General features: G+C 49.3%; 1 protein-coding gene across 20 annotated transcripts in view; it reads left to right on the forward strand.

Moving 5' to 3' along the window:
* Positions 1-16,784, forward strand: part of CUX2 (cut like homeobox 2) — a 283,562-nt gene that overhangs the window by 234,930 nt on the left and 31,848 nt on the right. For 19 of the 20 annotated variants that reach the window (XM_077875622.1, XM_077875640.1, XM_077875623.1 and 16 more), the window contains 5 exons: positions 6,102-6,236; positions 9,187-9,310; positions 11,090-11,166; positions 12,039-12,105; positions 13,673-13,721. In XM_077875622.1, the coding sequence (XP_077731748.1) occupies positions 6,102-6,236; positions 9,187-9,310; positions 11,090-11,166; positions 12,039-12,105; positions 13,673-13,721 (452 nt within the window). Of the gene's footprint in view, positions 1-6,097; positions 6,237-9,186; positions 9,311-11,089; positions 11,167-12,038; positions 12,106-13,672; positions 13,722-16,784 lie in introns of those variants that run through there. The other variant, XM_077875639.1, reaches the window with a different exon arrangement.

Raw genomic sequence — 16,784 nt, forward strand, 5'->3', positions numbered from 1 at the left:
GTTGGTTCCTTCTGGAAACTCCAAGGGAGAACTGTTCCAGTACTTTCTCCCACCTCTGGGGGTGGCCAGCCATCCTTTGTGGCAGACGCATCACTTGAATCTCCACCTCCATCTTTGCAGGGACATCTCTGTGTGTCTCTCTGTGCCATCTCCTTTTCTCAACGACACCAGTCATTGGATTAGCCAACCCCGATCCGGTTTACCTCATCTTAACTTGATCTTCTGCAAAGACCCTGTATCTAAATATGATCAAGTTCCAAAGTTCTGGATGGACTGAATTTGGGGGAACACTATTCACCTTAGACACCATGCCCCATCAGTTCTTCGGGTCTGCCTCTGCAATCTGAGCACTGTCTCCGCTTCTGCTACCTCCCTGACCCCCCAGCGCTTGCTTGGACAGCCCCAGTAGCCTCCCCTCTGGCTCCCTCTACAGCACATTTTTCACACAACAACCTGAAGAGCCTTTGCAAAAGGCAAAATAGAACAAGGCACTTCCCACTGCCCTTAGGACAAATCCCGTATCATCTGTATCACCTGACTGGGATGTCAGTTCCACACAGACAAGGCGCCACCGTGGCCCCCGCAGGTGTTCAACAAACGTGCTGAGCGAAGCCTGTACATGGATTTGTAGGCCCCCTGTGAGCTCTGCCCACTCCAGACTCCTCACTAGAAAGTGCCAGCACCACACCATGGGTTTCACATCCACAGATTCTGGATCCTAGTAGCAGCTCCAAGGGGAGACACTATGGCTGTCCCCATTTTACAGATGGGAAAACTGAGTCCAAGAGGAGAAAGAGGAGTCATGTGTTGGTTTTGGTCCTATGGAAGCAGACAGATGCCAAGATGGTATTAGACAAGCAAGAGGTTTTTTGGGAGAAATGCCCATGAAGGATGAAGGAGAGGGAGAGGAAGAGGCAGGGAGAGCCTTTAGATGACAATGCTGGTCCGAGCCTAGAGGTGAGGGGAGGAAGAATCTTTGGTGGGAGGACCCTCAGACTTCAGTACAGCTCTGAGAAAGTCCCTGCGAGGGTGACATACCCGAGCAAAGGGTCCCAGGCTGCTCAGGCTGTTCTAACAATACCACAGACCAGGTGGCCTACACATCAGAAATTTCTTTCTCATAGTGGTGGAGGTTGAAGTCCAAGACCAAGGTGCCAGCAGGGCTGGTTTCTGATGAGAACTCTCCGCCCAGCTTGCAGATGGCTGCCTGTGCTGTCTTCATGTGGCCTTTCCTCTGTGCACGTGCAGGGAGAGAGCGAGCTGTGGTGTCTTCCTCCTCATAGAAGGACACCGGTCCTATGGGATTAGAACCTTAACCTGTGTCCTCACTTCACCTTAATTACCTCTTCAGAGGCCCTGTGTCCAAACACAACCACATCAGGGGCTTCGGGCTTTCACACATGCATTTGGAGAGACACAGTTCAGCCCATGATACGGGGGTTGCTTGTCCCGCATCATCAGGAATGGCCCAGCTCTACAACCTCTACCAAGCTAAGTTGGGCTAGGAGCAGCCCCAGGCAAGCATGGCCTCTGAGCTGACACTACCCTACATGGGAAGCATGTGGTGTGCCACTGACTTCTTGCAGGAGGTTTCCATGGCTGCCACAAGTCATAGCCATAAGGGCGACACTCACTCAGAGTCTGCTGGGTGCCAGGAACCGTTATGAGGCTCAGCATGCCCATGGACTCCCTGTACCACCCATGCAGTATGTCCCATTGTGCCCATTTTACTGATGGAGGAACAGGGACACACAGAGCTTGAGCAACTTTCTCTGTAGACGTCACAGCAGGGAATTGACCCTCCCAGCCCAGCCTCCTCTCCCTTTGTCTGAGGGTGGTTTAGGAATTCACAACATTCGCACCTCTTGTGTCAAGCTAACCTGTGAAGGTGTTTAATATAATTTTTCTGCCAAGCATCCCAGCTCTAAGGGATAGGCCCAGGGCCAAAAACACTCACTTTGGCAGGACTCCAGCCCTATCTTACTGACATCTAGTGTTGATATACATGTAATAGGAATTTGGACCAAGAGCCCAGAGAGGTCTAGTGCTTTGTCTACAGCCGCACAGCAAGCCAACAGCAAGGCCAAGAACAGAACCGTCAGTCTCATGCTTCTGGCCTAATAGTAAAAAAAAATTCCCACGCCCTGCCTCTAGGCAGCTTGGCTTCCTGCAAAGAATCACCTGGCACCCTATGTTCGAATCCCACCTCTGCCACTTTTGAGTAGATGACCTTCAGCACATGGCATCTCTTCTCTGGGCCTTCATTTTCTTGTCTGGAAGATGGAGAATAGCAACATTGACCTTCCCGGGCCTCACCTTGGGTAAATGACTTCATTCTTCCCCTTATGCCTCAGTTTCCCCACCTATAAATAGGAACACAACAGTACCTACCTCATACTGCTGTGGTGAGGATGGTAGGAATCCTAACTCAGGTAAAGTGCTTTAGTTGTTAGATTTTGTCACAGCCTGACTTTGGCCAAGTTACCTGAATACCTGCCACTTTCTCCCTCAAATCAGGGAACCAGGAAGGAAATATGGGAAGAAGAGGCCCAGGGACCTGTCTTGCCAACTTATTAATAGACTTCAGGGAAGTCACAAGACCCCACTTTTCCCCCTCTGTGCCCTGAGGTAGGGAGTGTTGGACCCTCTAAGCCCCTCTCCAAGAGCACGTTCCATGCTGGAATATTTGGGTCCCAGAGTTCAAAGCAGGATTATTGGATTCTGGATCTCCTGGGGACTGATGAGAATATATGAGACCATATCTGGTCCCAAGACAGCACAGATCATCACGAAGCAGACAGCTGGACTCCAGGTCACCACAAGACCAGGTATGCTGCCTCCCCTCAGGTGATGGCAGCCTTATCACACTTCCCAATCCCAGCTATGCACCCAGCACCGTGCAAATCTCTATCTACCTTCTCTCATCCAGGTATCACAACCACACTCTACATACTCGGCCCTATTTTCCAATAAGCTTCCCAATAATAATTCCTGGGAATTAGAAACAATTGTACTTCTCCCACTGTATTAGCAGGAAAACGAGGCTCATGGCTCCTTAGCATTTGGATCCATACCTGGGCTTCAGCTTCTGTGAGCTTAACCACTATGTTCTATCCTGTGCCAGCAAACCAAGGCATAAAACGGGAGGCTTGGTGTCACTGAACATGTATCGAGCAGGGGATCCAGCCAGCCCTGCTCCTTCAGCCTCTCCAGAGGCCCCCTAGCCAGAGTGCACTGGGCAGCAAGAAGTAGCCCACGGGGCTCAGAGCAGAGTGAAGCATCAGTCCCTGGAACTGGGATGGATGATACCCTTTATCACCCAAGTGTAATCACTTGGCTTAGATGGGCTCTTGGCCAGCCAGTCCCGAAGCCATAAGCTGGATCTTTTCCACCTACTTGGAACCAGAATGAGCCCTCGATGGCCCACTCTGAGCTGCACCCTCCCATGTTTATCTAACTTCCCTGACCCCAGCAAGTGCTCGTGGCCTTTCTCTTCCTTTCTGAAAAACCAGGACACAATAGGAAGCGTTTCCTTGAACTTATTAAAAAATCCAGACTTGTAAATTAATTTGTCCGTGTTGTACAAAGGCAGTGCAGATGGACTCATTAGCATGCACACAACAAATAATTATAGATGAATTTTTAGCTGGCCTGCCTAATGCGCTTGCTGGGTTAATTATGTCAATGTATAATTACATCAGCCCGGGGAGACATAATGGCATACCCTGCTGAGCAGGCCCTGCCTAATGACGGGGCGTGGGGGGAGTGCTGACAGTGGAAAGACGGCAGCGTTCCCGTGCACCTGCTTACCTCGGCACAAACGCCCATTGTCAGAGCCTCCCACCACCTAAACAAACAGACAGGAGGAGAGGGATAAAAAGCAGAGGCGACCTTGTTCCAGCCGGACCTGAAGGCTCCTGTGTATGTAGGCACTGGCCCATTTCTTCCATCAGCAGATGTTTATTGCGTCAGGTTGTATGTAGAACTTCATTCACCCACAAAGGGTCCGATAGGGAGCAAAAACAGATGCAATCCCAGCCCTGCCTTGTGGAGTTTGCAGTCCAGTGGGTGTTAATTAGGTAGACTTGCCAATCAATGAAAATTCTAAGTACAATGAGTGCTGTAAAGGAAAGGTGCCAGCAGCTGGGAGACCCAAATCAGAGGAATGACTGGCTAGTCAAGGCAGGCTTCCTGGAAGAAGTGGCATTTGAGTTGCAATATGAAAGATGATTAAGCATTAACTAGCTGAAAGAAGTTAGAAGAGAGGACAGGGTGTTCCTGGCAGTGGCTCTTGCCCATACAAAGGCTCCAGGGTAGGAAGGTGCATTTGAGGAACTCAGAGAAAGCCAGGGACTGGAGCTCGAAAGGAATAGCCTGGGCTTCCATTTGTTCCAAAGTGACCAAACGCCAGGCACTTTTTGTGTGTGGATCCTCATCCCAGACCTCTGAGGTTGGTACTTTTATGGTTAGGTACAGAGAGGTAAGAGTTGCTTGCCAGAGTCACACAGCAATCCTGAAAAGCAAGTATAGATTAGACCAGGACCCAAGATCCATGCTCTCAATCCATCTGTCCCCCAGCAGACCGCAGTCACCAAGTGGATGGTGGCAAGAGACTCCAGGAGAGGGACCAGGAAGAGAGGGCTCCAGTGCATTTGAAAGGACTGTGGACCAGACAGACCCAGAGCCCTTAGTCTTGAGCAAGGAGGCCCTGGTCTTCCGGGGCCCCCATGAACACCCACCTGGGCTGTTGGGGTGAAAGTGTCTACACCTCTGGGACAGGAAGCCTTTGTGGCATGTGAGAAAGAGATCCAGACCTGAACCTCACCTCCAGCCTTCAATAAATCACTTGGCTTCTCTGAGCTGGTTTCCTCATCTGTGAAAAGGAATTGAATCCAAGCCAGCCTCCAGGGGATGGAACCCATTCCAATGAGCATCTTTGTAACCTAGAAGAGGTCATACCAACCTCTGGCATCATCCAGGTATCCTTAGTACCTGCCCATGGTGGAGAGTTGGGGAAAGTCACCAGGAAGAACTGCCGGAATCTAGATAAGAAGGAAGAGGAAGCACTTACTAGATGATGGGGAGGGGAGACAGAATTCCAGGTGGAAGGACCTTCACATTCCTCATCTTTTAGCTGTTGAGAAATTGGGAGGTATTTTACATTCAGGAATGTATTTCATCCCCCAGAAAAGCCATTATCTAATCAGCCACACATGGGGGCGCCTCGGTGGCTCAGTTGGTTGAACATCTGCCTTCAGATCAGGTCATGATCCCAGGGTCCTCGGATCGAGCCCCATGTCAGGCTCCCTGCTCAGTGGGGAGTCTGCTTCTCCCTCATGTTCTCTCTCTCAAATAAATAAATAAAATATTTTTTAAAAAAATTGACCACCCACATAGCAAATAACGGGGTATTGGTCCAGGTCCATTGAGAAGCACCCGAAGGAGGATTAGATACATAGAACTGAGGAAACATGGGGCAAGGAAAATACGGAGGGGGGTGGGAGAGACCTCAGAGGAATGAGAGGCAAGGAACTGGTAGAAGCATCCAGACGACTTAGTCTGGGCCATCTGTAGACTGCTGGGGAGGCCTTGGGGACGTCATTGGTCCCTAGAGCAGTCCTGTGTCTCTCGGGAGTCTGTCACTTCCCCAGCTACTGCCTGCAGGCCTGTCTGGGAAGGCCAGGGGCGGGCTGGCCTCGGAGCAGTGGATTTCAAAACAAGGTCTTTGTTTAGTGACACCTCCTATGGTTGGAGACATACAAGACACAGTCTCATGGCCACCACAGATGGCACCATAGAATCCAGAAAATGCCATTGTTGTGACAGTTATTATTGTGATTATTATTCCCGGGTAGGCAAGACATCCACACCCATGGGGATGGCACATGCTCCCCTGAACGGGTTCCTAAAGAAGGCTGTTCCCTCATAAAGCAGAAATTCCATGTTGTTCTCTAAGCCATCAGAGCAACTCTAGAAGGCTCTTGTGAATGATTCCCTCCAGCCCCTGCAGAGGGACCCACCAGGCCCTGCAGCCTCAGCCTGGGCAGCCCTCAGCACCTAGGGCCCCCACCGCTCTTGTGCTCCTCTCTCCGTGTGTGCAGACCCCGTGCCTGTGTTTGAAGCGACGCGCAGCCTAGACGACAGACTGCAGTCCTCCAGCTTCGACCCCAGCGGGCAGCCGCGACGAGACATCCACACTTCCTGGAAGAGGCACCCCGAGCTCCTTGGCCCCAAAGGTACTTATAAGGCCTTCGCAGGACATCTGTAGTAAACAAATGGGCTGTGGATCTCTAGCAGCCAATCTTGGCCACCTTTGGAGAGGTGGGGGTAAGGAACTCGACTTTATCATTTTAGATGTAGGACAGGTTATGGTACACCACTGCTGAAACAAACCAACCCCAAATCCCAGAAGCTTAATATATTTAAGGAGTGGGAAGTTGCAGGGCATGCTCCCTGCAGTCACTTATGCACCCAAGCTGTGGCAATCCTGCCATTTTGGGCACATGACATACAGTGTGACAGTGACTGTTAAAACTGGCCAACAGGCAGAGAAAAAATGTGGGGGATACTGAGGTTTATGGGTCCAGGCTTAGAAGCAGCAACATCACTTCCAGCCACACCCCATTGACCAAAACTCAATCATATGGCCACACCTGGCTGCAAAGGAGCCTGAGAAGGGTAGCCTGACTATATGCCCAAGAGGGGAGGGAAACAGATGTGGTGAACACAGCATTGTCTCAGCATCAAATGAGGCAAGTCAAGAAACTGGGAGAGCTAAAAATATAGTTCAGATATACATATGATAAAAATGTTTAAAAGCAAGAGAATGATGAACAAAATTCAGCATGGTGGTTACCTTTGGCAGGTAAGGTAGCAGGTCTCCATGGGGAAGAGCAAATACGCATGTGAAAGCTCTTGGGTGTTCATTGAGCCAGGCACTGTCATACGCACTGGTGACATTGTCAGGGGCAAAACATAAAAATCCCTGACCTTCTAGAGGGAAAGGCTAACTGTCACCAATAAATGTTAAATATATGGTATTTCAGCTGGTAAGAAAGGCTTTGGGGGGTGGGGAATTAAGCAGAGAAGAGGGGAAGAGATACTTGCCTAAGGAATTAAGGTAGAGATTGACCTCAAAGGTCAGCAAGATAATCTTTTTTTTTTTTTTGTAAAGGGCCAGAGAGTAAATATTTCAGGCTTTGCAGGCCACACATTTCCTATCATAGCTACTCAACTTTGTGTGGAAAAAAGCCATAGAACATAAGTAAGTGAGTGAGTGTGACTGTGTTCCAATAAAACTTTATAGACAAAACAAGTGGTGGGCCAAATTTGGCCTAAGGGCTATCATATCAGTGCAGCAGACCCCTGGTCTACCTCCTGGAGTCCTGGAGATAATGGGCTGAGGCCTGCCAAATCAAAGTTTGACTGCTCTGGCCCATTCCCCATTTCACAGGTGCCTCCTCCCCTCCTGGTGCCTAGAGAGTACCTAGTCTATGCCTGGTCCTGGGCAGTCTTCTGGGGAAGATTTATGTTGACACTGCCAGCTTGGTTCCTATACCCAGAATGCCCTTCCAGCCTCCCTGACAAACCAACTTATATATAGATGACTCTGTGAAGCCTCTGAGGTCCCTTTAGGGTTTGAACTTCCCTCTATCAGAATAATAGTGGTTGTGGGAACCGCATCTTCAGAGCATTTGCTCTGTGCCATGTGCCTTTCACACTGTATCCCACTGTCTCCTCGTATAAACCTTCTGAGGTGTCACTGGCCCCATTTTACAAACAGGGAAACTGAATCTCAGAGGTAGCAGGCAGCCAAGCAGGGATTCAAACCAAGGGTCTTGACCTTGGACCTGGGCTGTGTCTCTCTGTGAGGACACTTGTTTCTGGGTATCTTGGTGGTCAAACCTTGTTTGTTTGTTCGCTGCTGTGGCCTCAGCCCCTGGAACCTTCCCAGTGCATGTGTGTGTCTGTGTGTGTGTGAGAATGAGCCAGGCCCTGAACACTCTGCCAGGCCCTCAAGGAACTTTGCAGACTGCCCAGCCCTGCATTCACCCTGCTGTGCCAGGCTCACCACAGGACCTTAACAACCAGCACAGAACTTAACCAAGTCAGTCAGACCCAAGGTCGGGAACCCAGATTTTTTAATTCTTGAGACATTCACCTTCGATGGCTGGTCCCTGAGCACCTTTTCTCCCCATGACAAATTGAGTGCCGAAGGCACACAAACTGATCCCCTGAAGGAGCCACCACAGGCTTGCAAAGGTGGACCTGATGCGGGCGCTGCCTCAAGGCCCTGGAGGTAAGGTGAGCTGTGACTGAGCATCTGAGCGTATGCCATCACCTATGGGGAGGGGAGTTAAAACCTGCAGTTAGCCCATGACCTAGCAGTTTCACTCCAAGCTATCTACTCCGGAGAGCTGAGAGCAGGTACTCAAACAAAAACATGTACACAAAGGTTCCCAGTAGTACTGTCCACAACAGCCAAAGGTGGAAACAATCAAGACAACTGTCAACAGATGAATGGGAAGACAAAATGTGGCATAGCCATGAAATGGAATATTACTTAACTATAAAAACAAGTGACGGTCTGATCCATGTTACAACTTAATGAACTTCAAAAACATTTTGCTAAGTGAAAGAAGCCAGACACAAAGGGACATCTATTATGTATGATTTCAACGATACGAAATATCCAGAACATGCAGATCCTGCATTGTGGTTGCCAAGGAATTGGGGGGTGGGGGTGGGGAAGGAGTGTCGGACGGGCTTCCTTTGGGGTTGTGACAGTGTTCTGGAGTTAGTGCTAACAGTGGCACAATACTGTGAATGTACTAAATGTCGCTGGATTGTATGCTTTTATGTATATTTTGCCATGACTCTTAAAAAAGTAAAAAGGCTGAGGAGGCAGGAACAGATCCCAGAGGGCAAAGGCAGCCCCTGGGCATGCTGCCTGAGGCTGGCACCATGGGAACTTGATGCTTGTTCACACACGCCCCCCTGCTCCGACGCAACAACCCAACTGACAGTGGTGATGGCAGGTCTCTCCAGATGCCCTCTCTCTACCTCCTGAGTTTGGGAAATGAATTATTGTCCCAGCACTACCAATCCATCCGGTTTGTAGAAGGCAGCTCTGGCTGCCACGCCACTTCCAGCGATAGGTGGTTTTCCCTCTTTTTCTCCCTCTAGAGCAGAGAGAGGGGACGTCTCCGGCAGGGCCCACGCTGACCGAGGGGAGCCGCCTCCCGGGCATTCCCAGCAAAGCCCTCCTGACAGAAACTTTGCTGCAGAGAAATGAGGCGGAGAAACAAAAGTGAGTGGGGAGGAACAGGCGGGCCCCTGCTGCCTCACCTGGCTGGGAGGTGGTGGGACCTTCAGAAAATCTAGTGCAGGTTGGAGATAGAAATGCAGGCCTGGTTTCCAGCCACACCTCAGCAACTCAGTGGCCAGCCCTGGGCAGGTCACATCACCTGTCTGAGCTTCAGTTTTCCCAGCTGGAAAATGGGGCTAACGGTGGTGTATTGGTCAGGGTTCCCCAGAGAAATAAAATGAAAAGGATTTTTTATTTTACTTAAGACATGTATTTTAAGGACCTAGTTCACACAATTGGGGCTGACAAGTCTGAATTGGTAGAGCCAGCCAGCAGGCTGGAAGCTGTCAGGCAGGAGTCAGTGCTGCAGTCTTGAGGCAGAATTTCTTCTTCTCGGTTTTATTCTTAAGACCTGCAACTGATTAGACAAGGCCCACACACATTATGGAGATTATTCTCTTTACTTAATGTCAACTGATTGTAGATGTTAACCCCATCTACAGAATACCTTCACAGCAATCCCAAGATTAGCGTGTGGCTGAAACACTGGGTCCTGGAGCCTGATCAGTGCACAGATGATATCAACTCCTAGTCTACCATAAGAATGAATATATGAGCTTAGCTCAGAACTCACTTGGAGGAGTGTATGTCAGTAAATGGTTGTCCTTAGAGCTGATGTGGGAGTAACAATGCCTGGATTATTATAAACCGGATTGTTGGGGCATTTCTAGGACAGTTTCCTGGTGCTCATTACATTTATCCATTCATTCACTTACTTCTTTATTCATTTGTTCCATGTATTTATGGAGCCACTGCTGTGTGCCAAGCATTGTTCTAGGGACACAGCAGTGAACAAATGGACAAACCTCCTTGCCCTCCTGGAGTTTATTTTCTCATGAGGAAGACGCAATTAAACAAGATAAATAATGTGAATAGTCTGCTACATGATGATAAGGGTTGTGAAGGAAAATAAAGCAGGGGTGGGAATGAGATTAAGGCTGAAGTTTTAAAAAGGGTATAAGGAGAGGCCTCACTGAGGTGAGCCAAGCCCTAAGGAGGTGAGAGAGTGAAACTTAGAGATAAATAGGGGGAGGGCTTATAGGCAGAGAGGACAGCCATTGCAAAGGCCCTGAGGTAGAAACATGTCTGGTGAGGTAGAAACATTTGACCAGCAGGGAATTGAGTGTGGCTAGAGTGGTGTGAGTGAGGGGAAGAGATAGGATGTAGGATCAGAGGTAAAAGGGCTCCTTCCCTAGAGTCTCTGAGCCAAACACAAGGCCCAGGATTTGTATAAATTCTCCCCCAGTCCAGCTGGAGCCCCATTTTCTCTGCTGAGACACTTGCATCACACCTAAGCTCTAGGCTGCAGTGGGCTGGATGACTATCCCAAACAACTGACACAAAGACGGGGGGAAAAAATGCCCCCCTGGGGACAAGAATAGTAACTAATGGTACTGAGGGAGCACTAGGTACCAGGCATCATGCTGAAGATGTTTCACAACACCTGTGGAGGCAAACCCCAGCAGAAACCTTATTTTATAGATGAGGAAACTGATGCCCAGAGAGGCAAGGTCACTGGCTAATATAGGTCCACACAGCAAAAGAGCAAGGCAGCCAAATGCCTGAATTTCATGTTTAGAACTGGTTAAAAAGGCAGAGGTGCAGATTACAGGGAGCAGGTGAGGGAGTAGGAAGCCAGGAGCGCTGACTCCAGGACCCAGGCAACACCACTGCACATGGGCACATGCAGAGCCTGTGTGAGCAGCCCCGGTCTCTCTGCAGGGGTCTTCAAGAAGTACAGATCACTTTGGCAGCCAGACTGGGGGAGGCAGAGGAAAAGATCAAAGTCCTACATTCAGGTATGTATCTGGCACATGTTCCCTGTCCCATGCGGCTTCTCAGCCTGTCAGACCAGGCAGAGGAGTGGGAGAGGACAGTGACACTATGATCACAGGCTCAGCTGAGTATTCTAGAATCAGGATGGCAAGTGGGGAGTTTGAGGAGGAAGAAGAAAGATCAACATTACCCAGTGGGGGTCTGAGCCTAGTCCCCGGAGGCCATGGTGCTGTGGAGAGAGGGTTTGAGAAATAGAAGTAAAACAGAAGTGGCAAACACAGTGCCTGTAGGGGCCAGACTCACAACCAAACCAGCCAGGTTAAGGAAGGCAGTAGAGAAGGGTGGGGTCTGGAGCAAACTGGACAACCTAGGCCTTGACTAAAGAGATGGCCACTGCTGAGCTCCAGCCAGCCAATGCCATATGGGCCAGTGTCACCAAGTCTTCAATTTCCTTGAAGAAATTAGAAATCTGGACTTTTATATGAAATTTGTCATTTATTATACATATCACTGTTGACTTCATTGCTGCTCCTTGTCCTCCTCACTTGCCAGTTCTGGACCTCGGGGTGGTAAGCTCATGGATGGATGGCCTCACCCAGGTCCTGTAGTGCCCTAAGGGTGTGGGCAGTTCACACCCAGGCCAGGGGACAGACCGACCCCTACCACTTGCCTGGGTCTTCTGAGCTTCATAGACTCTTAGAGGGCCATCTTGTCCGCCCTCCAACCAGCTTGAAGCCTTTCCATGGGCAGGAAACTCTGTCACTGGTTCTAACCAAAAGAAAGGTCTTCCCATACTATCTTGAACCTAATTCTGCCTTCTGAGCCCTGCAGGAGTTGGTTCTTGGGGGAGGTGGTGAGGTGGGGGGCTTCATCCTGGTGCTTTACTTCTTCCCAGCGTTAAAGGCCACACAGACAGAGCTGCTGGAACTGCGGCGGAAATATGATGAGGAAGCAGCATCCAAGTAAGTGAACACCCTGCTGAGGTATGCCTTCTCACTCTGACCCTCCCAGTCATGCCTCCTCCCTCCGACCCCACCAGGTAGGTCTCTTCCTTCTGACCCTGCCAAATACACCTTCTCTTTCTGGCTCTTCTCCCTTCAACTCACTGCCTGAAGTGCCTATTTCATTAAGCATCCAGTGCTCCCCACCCCCATTGGCACACAGCTGTTCACTGGTCATTTGCTGTGCCATTCATGCACCAAATGACATTCTGGGTTGTGGCTGAGTAGGGTCTGTTGGGCAGGGGCCTTACCCCAACTTCCTAGAACTGTCTCCATCACCACTCCACAGTCCAACCCTTGGGGGCTGAGTGTCATTCACTTAAACTACTCTGGACTCAACATGGCTTTAAGACCTCATTTATTCCACAAACACTTACTTAGCACCTACTGTTTGCCCCGTGCTGTGTTAGGTCCCTGGAAGAAATATTAGAATATGGCCCTGTCCTCAGTCCAGGAGAAGAGACAGACAATAACTGATGATGTTCAGTGATAAATTCATTCCTTCACAGATACTATTGAGCACTTACTGTGTGCTTGACACTGTTCTGGGCACCTGTTGAATGCTAAGAAAGGAAGAACCAGGGGCAGCAAAAGAAAATAACAACAGGGAGGGTGGGTCCTGTCATCCAGGGTAATCACAGAGGACTTCCCTAAGGAGGTGACCTTCAGAATGCAATGTAAAGATGAGCAGGAGAGCAGGAGGTGGCTATGTGAAGAATGCCGGGTTGGGTGCTGTGGGCAGGGGGAACAGCTTACACGTAAGAAAGCCCCGAACATGCCTAAAAGCATGTGTGCACCTTATAGTCACCAAACTCCTCGCAGGCCTCCCATGTCCCCCAGCCCACGCTCAGCAGAGGGGCGACCGAGGTAGATAAGGCCTGTCCTGGCCCCCTGTGTGCTGGCAGTCTGGAGGCTAGGGAAGCAGCAAAATAAGTAAATGATCACCATGGGGGTAGTTGAGAGAAGCCTCCTGGAAGGGCACTTGGGAGCTGGGTTTTTTTTGTTTTGTTTTGTTTTGTTTTGTTTTTAAGATTTTACTTATTTATTCATGAGAGACACACAGAGAGAGGCAGAGATACAGGCAGAGGGAGAAGCAGGCTCCATGCAGGGAGCCCGATGTGGGACTTGATCCCAGATCCCAGGGTCATGCCCTGACGCCCAACCGCTGAGCCTCCCAGGCGTCCTGGGAGCTAGGTTTTAAAGCTCAGAGTCCTGTTCTCCTGAAGGACATTCCCGGTAGAAGGCACAGCTGGGAGGTGTAGCTCTGGGCAGCTAAAGAGAACAGACCCCTGGAGAAGGCAGCAGGCCAGGCTGCCTGGAAGGGATGTGGTGCTCAGGCATCTGTCCCACTTCCCTGCAGCCTGGATTCTTCTATGCCCAGCCTGGTTTCTCTCCGGTGGGAAGGGTAGAGGGCAGCCTCCTTAGCCTCCAAGACCCTGAGGTCCAGGTAGAGGCTGGGGTGATCTGGATAGGCAGGGGCCCAGAGGCTGCCCCACACCCCTCTCAGGGTGTTATCTTTCTGTCTCAGGGCGGATGAAGTCGGTTTGATCATGACCAACTTGGAGAAAGCTAATCAGGTGAGAAGATGTGCGCCAGCGCTCAGCCAGTCCAGGGCGGGTGGGGGGGGGGGGGGGGGAGGGGGGTCTTGGGCTGGGGGGAGGGACTCAACCCAGTCCATACTGAACTATGTGCCATGCTGAGTGCTGGCACTGGGGAGTGTCTGGGACCCTGAGCTCCAAGAGAAGGGAGGAAGGGGTGCTGACACTGAGAAACAGGGTGACCCAAGCAGCCACATTTGGGGATGGGGCACCTGAGCCAGACTCGAGGGTCAGGGAAGACATCATGGAGGGAGAGCCAGGTTGCTGACACCTGCGAATAGATTGAAAATGCAGAGGGATGGCATTCCAGGCCAGGGCACAGCCTCGGTAAAGGCCAGGAGGAAGGCCGCAGAGCGGTGACTGGTGAGCCCAGCCCACAGGCCAAGCTGGGAAGTGGGTCTCTCCCAAGCAGACTGAGTGAGGAAAAGTGTTCCACAGAGCCTGAGGGCATGACAAGGGACGAGCCCCCACTGCTTTCCTTCCCTCCCCAGCCCACCAGGTCTCCTGCAGCCTCTTCCCTTGATCCCAGCCACACCAGCTCAGCACTGGGCAGATCCCACAGTTCCTAGTGTCCCCCGCTTCTAGTTCCAGCCCAAGTTCTCAAAAGCCCATTAGCTTCTACAAGTTCCCATTTTCACCCTGCCTTCTGAAGGCCTCAAATGTACTGCCGCCTGGTGGGTAAAGCTGGCAAAAGTCTGAAAGGAGGTGAAGTGTGGCCATGGGATAGGGTCTGGAGTCTCAAGGGCCCAACACATCTCTACCCACACCAACCTCCCTGCAATGCCAGCAGCCAGGGACATGGCCAAGAGGGGCCAGCAGTGTGACCGCAAGGGGTCATTTCCCTGGAGTAGTACACCTGGCAGCTGAGTTCTAAAGCCCAGGAGCCTTTCTTTGGAGGAAGGGCCCAGAAGCATGGTTGTGCAGGCATAAGGGCAGGGTAAAGAGCAGCATTTTTAGGGTAATTTTTTAAATACATAATCCATTTACTAGTTCAGAACTCAATAATGTTCATACTTAGGAAACTCCTGCCTCCTTCCCCAACTCCACTTCCCAGCCTCTCTCACCTGTGTCTAGGGTCTCCTTCTAGACATCTACTCACAAGCTCGTGAATTACATGTTCTGTTAACATGTAATAAGTTTATTATTTTTTAAAATGAACTATTAAGTATTTTAACAATTTATCTGTTTTAATTTCTAATATGATAAATATGTATATGCATAACCCACTGTTTAGTAAAGAAGTTAATTTTGCCCAAAAAGAGATCTGGCCTTTACCCTCAGTTTCTAGGGGGTAATTTTTTTATTTTATTTAAATTCAGTCAATATATAATATATTATTGGTTTCAGAGGTAGACATCAGTGATTCATCAGTCTTGTATAACACCCAGTGCTCATTACACTACTTGCCCTCTTTAATGTCCATCACCCAGTTACCCCGTTCCCCCACCTCCCTCCCCTCCAGCAACGCTCAGTTTGTTTCCTGTGATTAAGAGTCTTATATGCTTTGTCTCCCTCTCTGGTTTCAGCTTGTTTTATTTTTTCCTCTCTTCCCCTATGATCCTCTGTTTTGTGTCTTAAATTCCACATATGAGTGAGATCATGGTAATTGTCTTTGTTTGACTGACATATTTCACTTAGCATAATACCCTCTAGTTCCTTCCATGTCGTTGCAAATGGCAAAATTTCATTCTTTTGATGGCTCAGTAGTATTCCATTGTATATATACCACATCTTCTTTATACACTCATCTATCGATGGACAACTGGGCTCTTTCCATAGTTTGTTGTGGACACTGCTGCTATAAACACTGGGGTATAGGTACCCCTAAGGATCACTATGTTTGTAGCTTTTGGATAAATACCTAGTAGTGCAATTGCTGGGTTATAGAGTAGCTCTATTTTTAACTTTCTGAGGAACCTCTACATTTTCCAGAGTGGCTGCATCAGCTTGCATTTCCACCAGCAGTGTAAGAGGGGGTTCCTCTTTCTTCACATCCTTGCCAACATCTGTCATTTCCTGAGTTGTTAATTTTAGCCACTGTGACCAGTGGGAGGTGGTATCTCATTGTGGTTTTGATTTGATGTGGTTGTATTTCTCTTGACAAGTGGTGTTGAACATTTTTTCATGTGTCTGTTGGCCATTTGTATGTCTTCTTTGGAAAAATGTCTGTTCATGTCTTCTGCCCATTTCTTGATTGGATTATTCTTTGGGTGTTGAGTTTGATAAGTTCTTTTTTTTTTTAATTTTTATTTATTTATGATAGTCACACAGAGAGAGAGAGAGAGAGGCAGAGGCAGAGGGAGAAGCAGGCTCCATGCACCGGGAGCCCGATGTGGGATTCGATCCCGGGTCTCCAGGATCGCGCCCTGGGCCAAAGGCAGGCGCCAAACCGCTACGCCACCCAGGGATCCCGTTTGATAAGTTCTTAATAAGTTTTGGAGACTAGTCCTTTGTCTGACGTGTCATTTGCAAACATCTTCTCCCATTCTGTCAGTTGTCCTTTGGTTTTGTCGACTGTTTCCTTTGCTGTGCAAAAGCTTTTTACCTTAATGAAGTACCAGTAGTTCATTTCTGCCTTCATTTTCCTTACCTTTGAAGACGTGTCTAGCAAGAAGTTGCTGTGGCCAAGGTCAGAGAGGTTGCTGTCTGTGTTCTCCTCTAGGATCTTAATGGATTCCTGTCTCACATTTAGGTCTTTCATCCATTTTGAGTTTATTTTTGTGTAAGAAAATGGTCCAATTTCATTCCTCAGCATGTGGCTGTCCAATGTTCCCCAACACCATTTGTTGAAGAGACTGTCTTTTTTCCATTGGATATTCTCTCCTGCTTTGTCGAGGATTAGTTGAGGATTAGTCCAGAACCCATTTCTGGGTTCTCTGTTCTGTTCCATTGATCTATGTGTCTGTTTTTGTGTCAGTACCATACTGTCTTGATGATTCCAGCTTTTTAATAGAGCTTGAATTCTGGGATTGTGATGCCACCAGTTTTGGTTTTCTTTTTCAACATTCTTTTGGCTATTCGGGATCTTTTCAAGTTCCATAC

This window comes from Canis aureus, chromosome 27 (assembly GCF_053574225.1).
Source record: "Canis aureus isolate CA01 chromosome 27, VMU_Caureus_v.1.0, whole genome shotgun sequence".
Classification (NCBI taxonomy): Eukaryota; Metazoa; Chordata; class Mammalia; order Carnivora; family Canidae; genus Canis; species Canis aureus.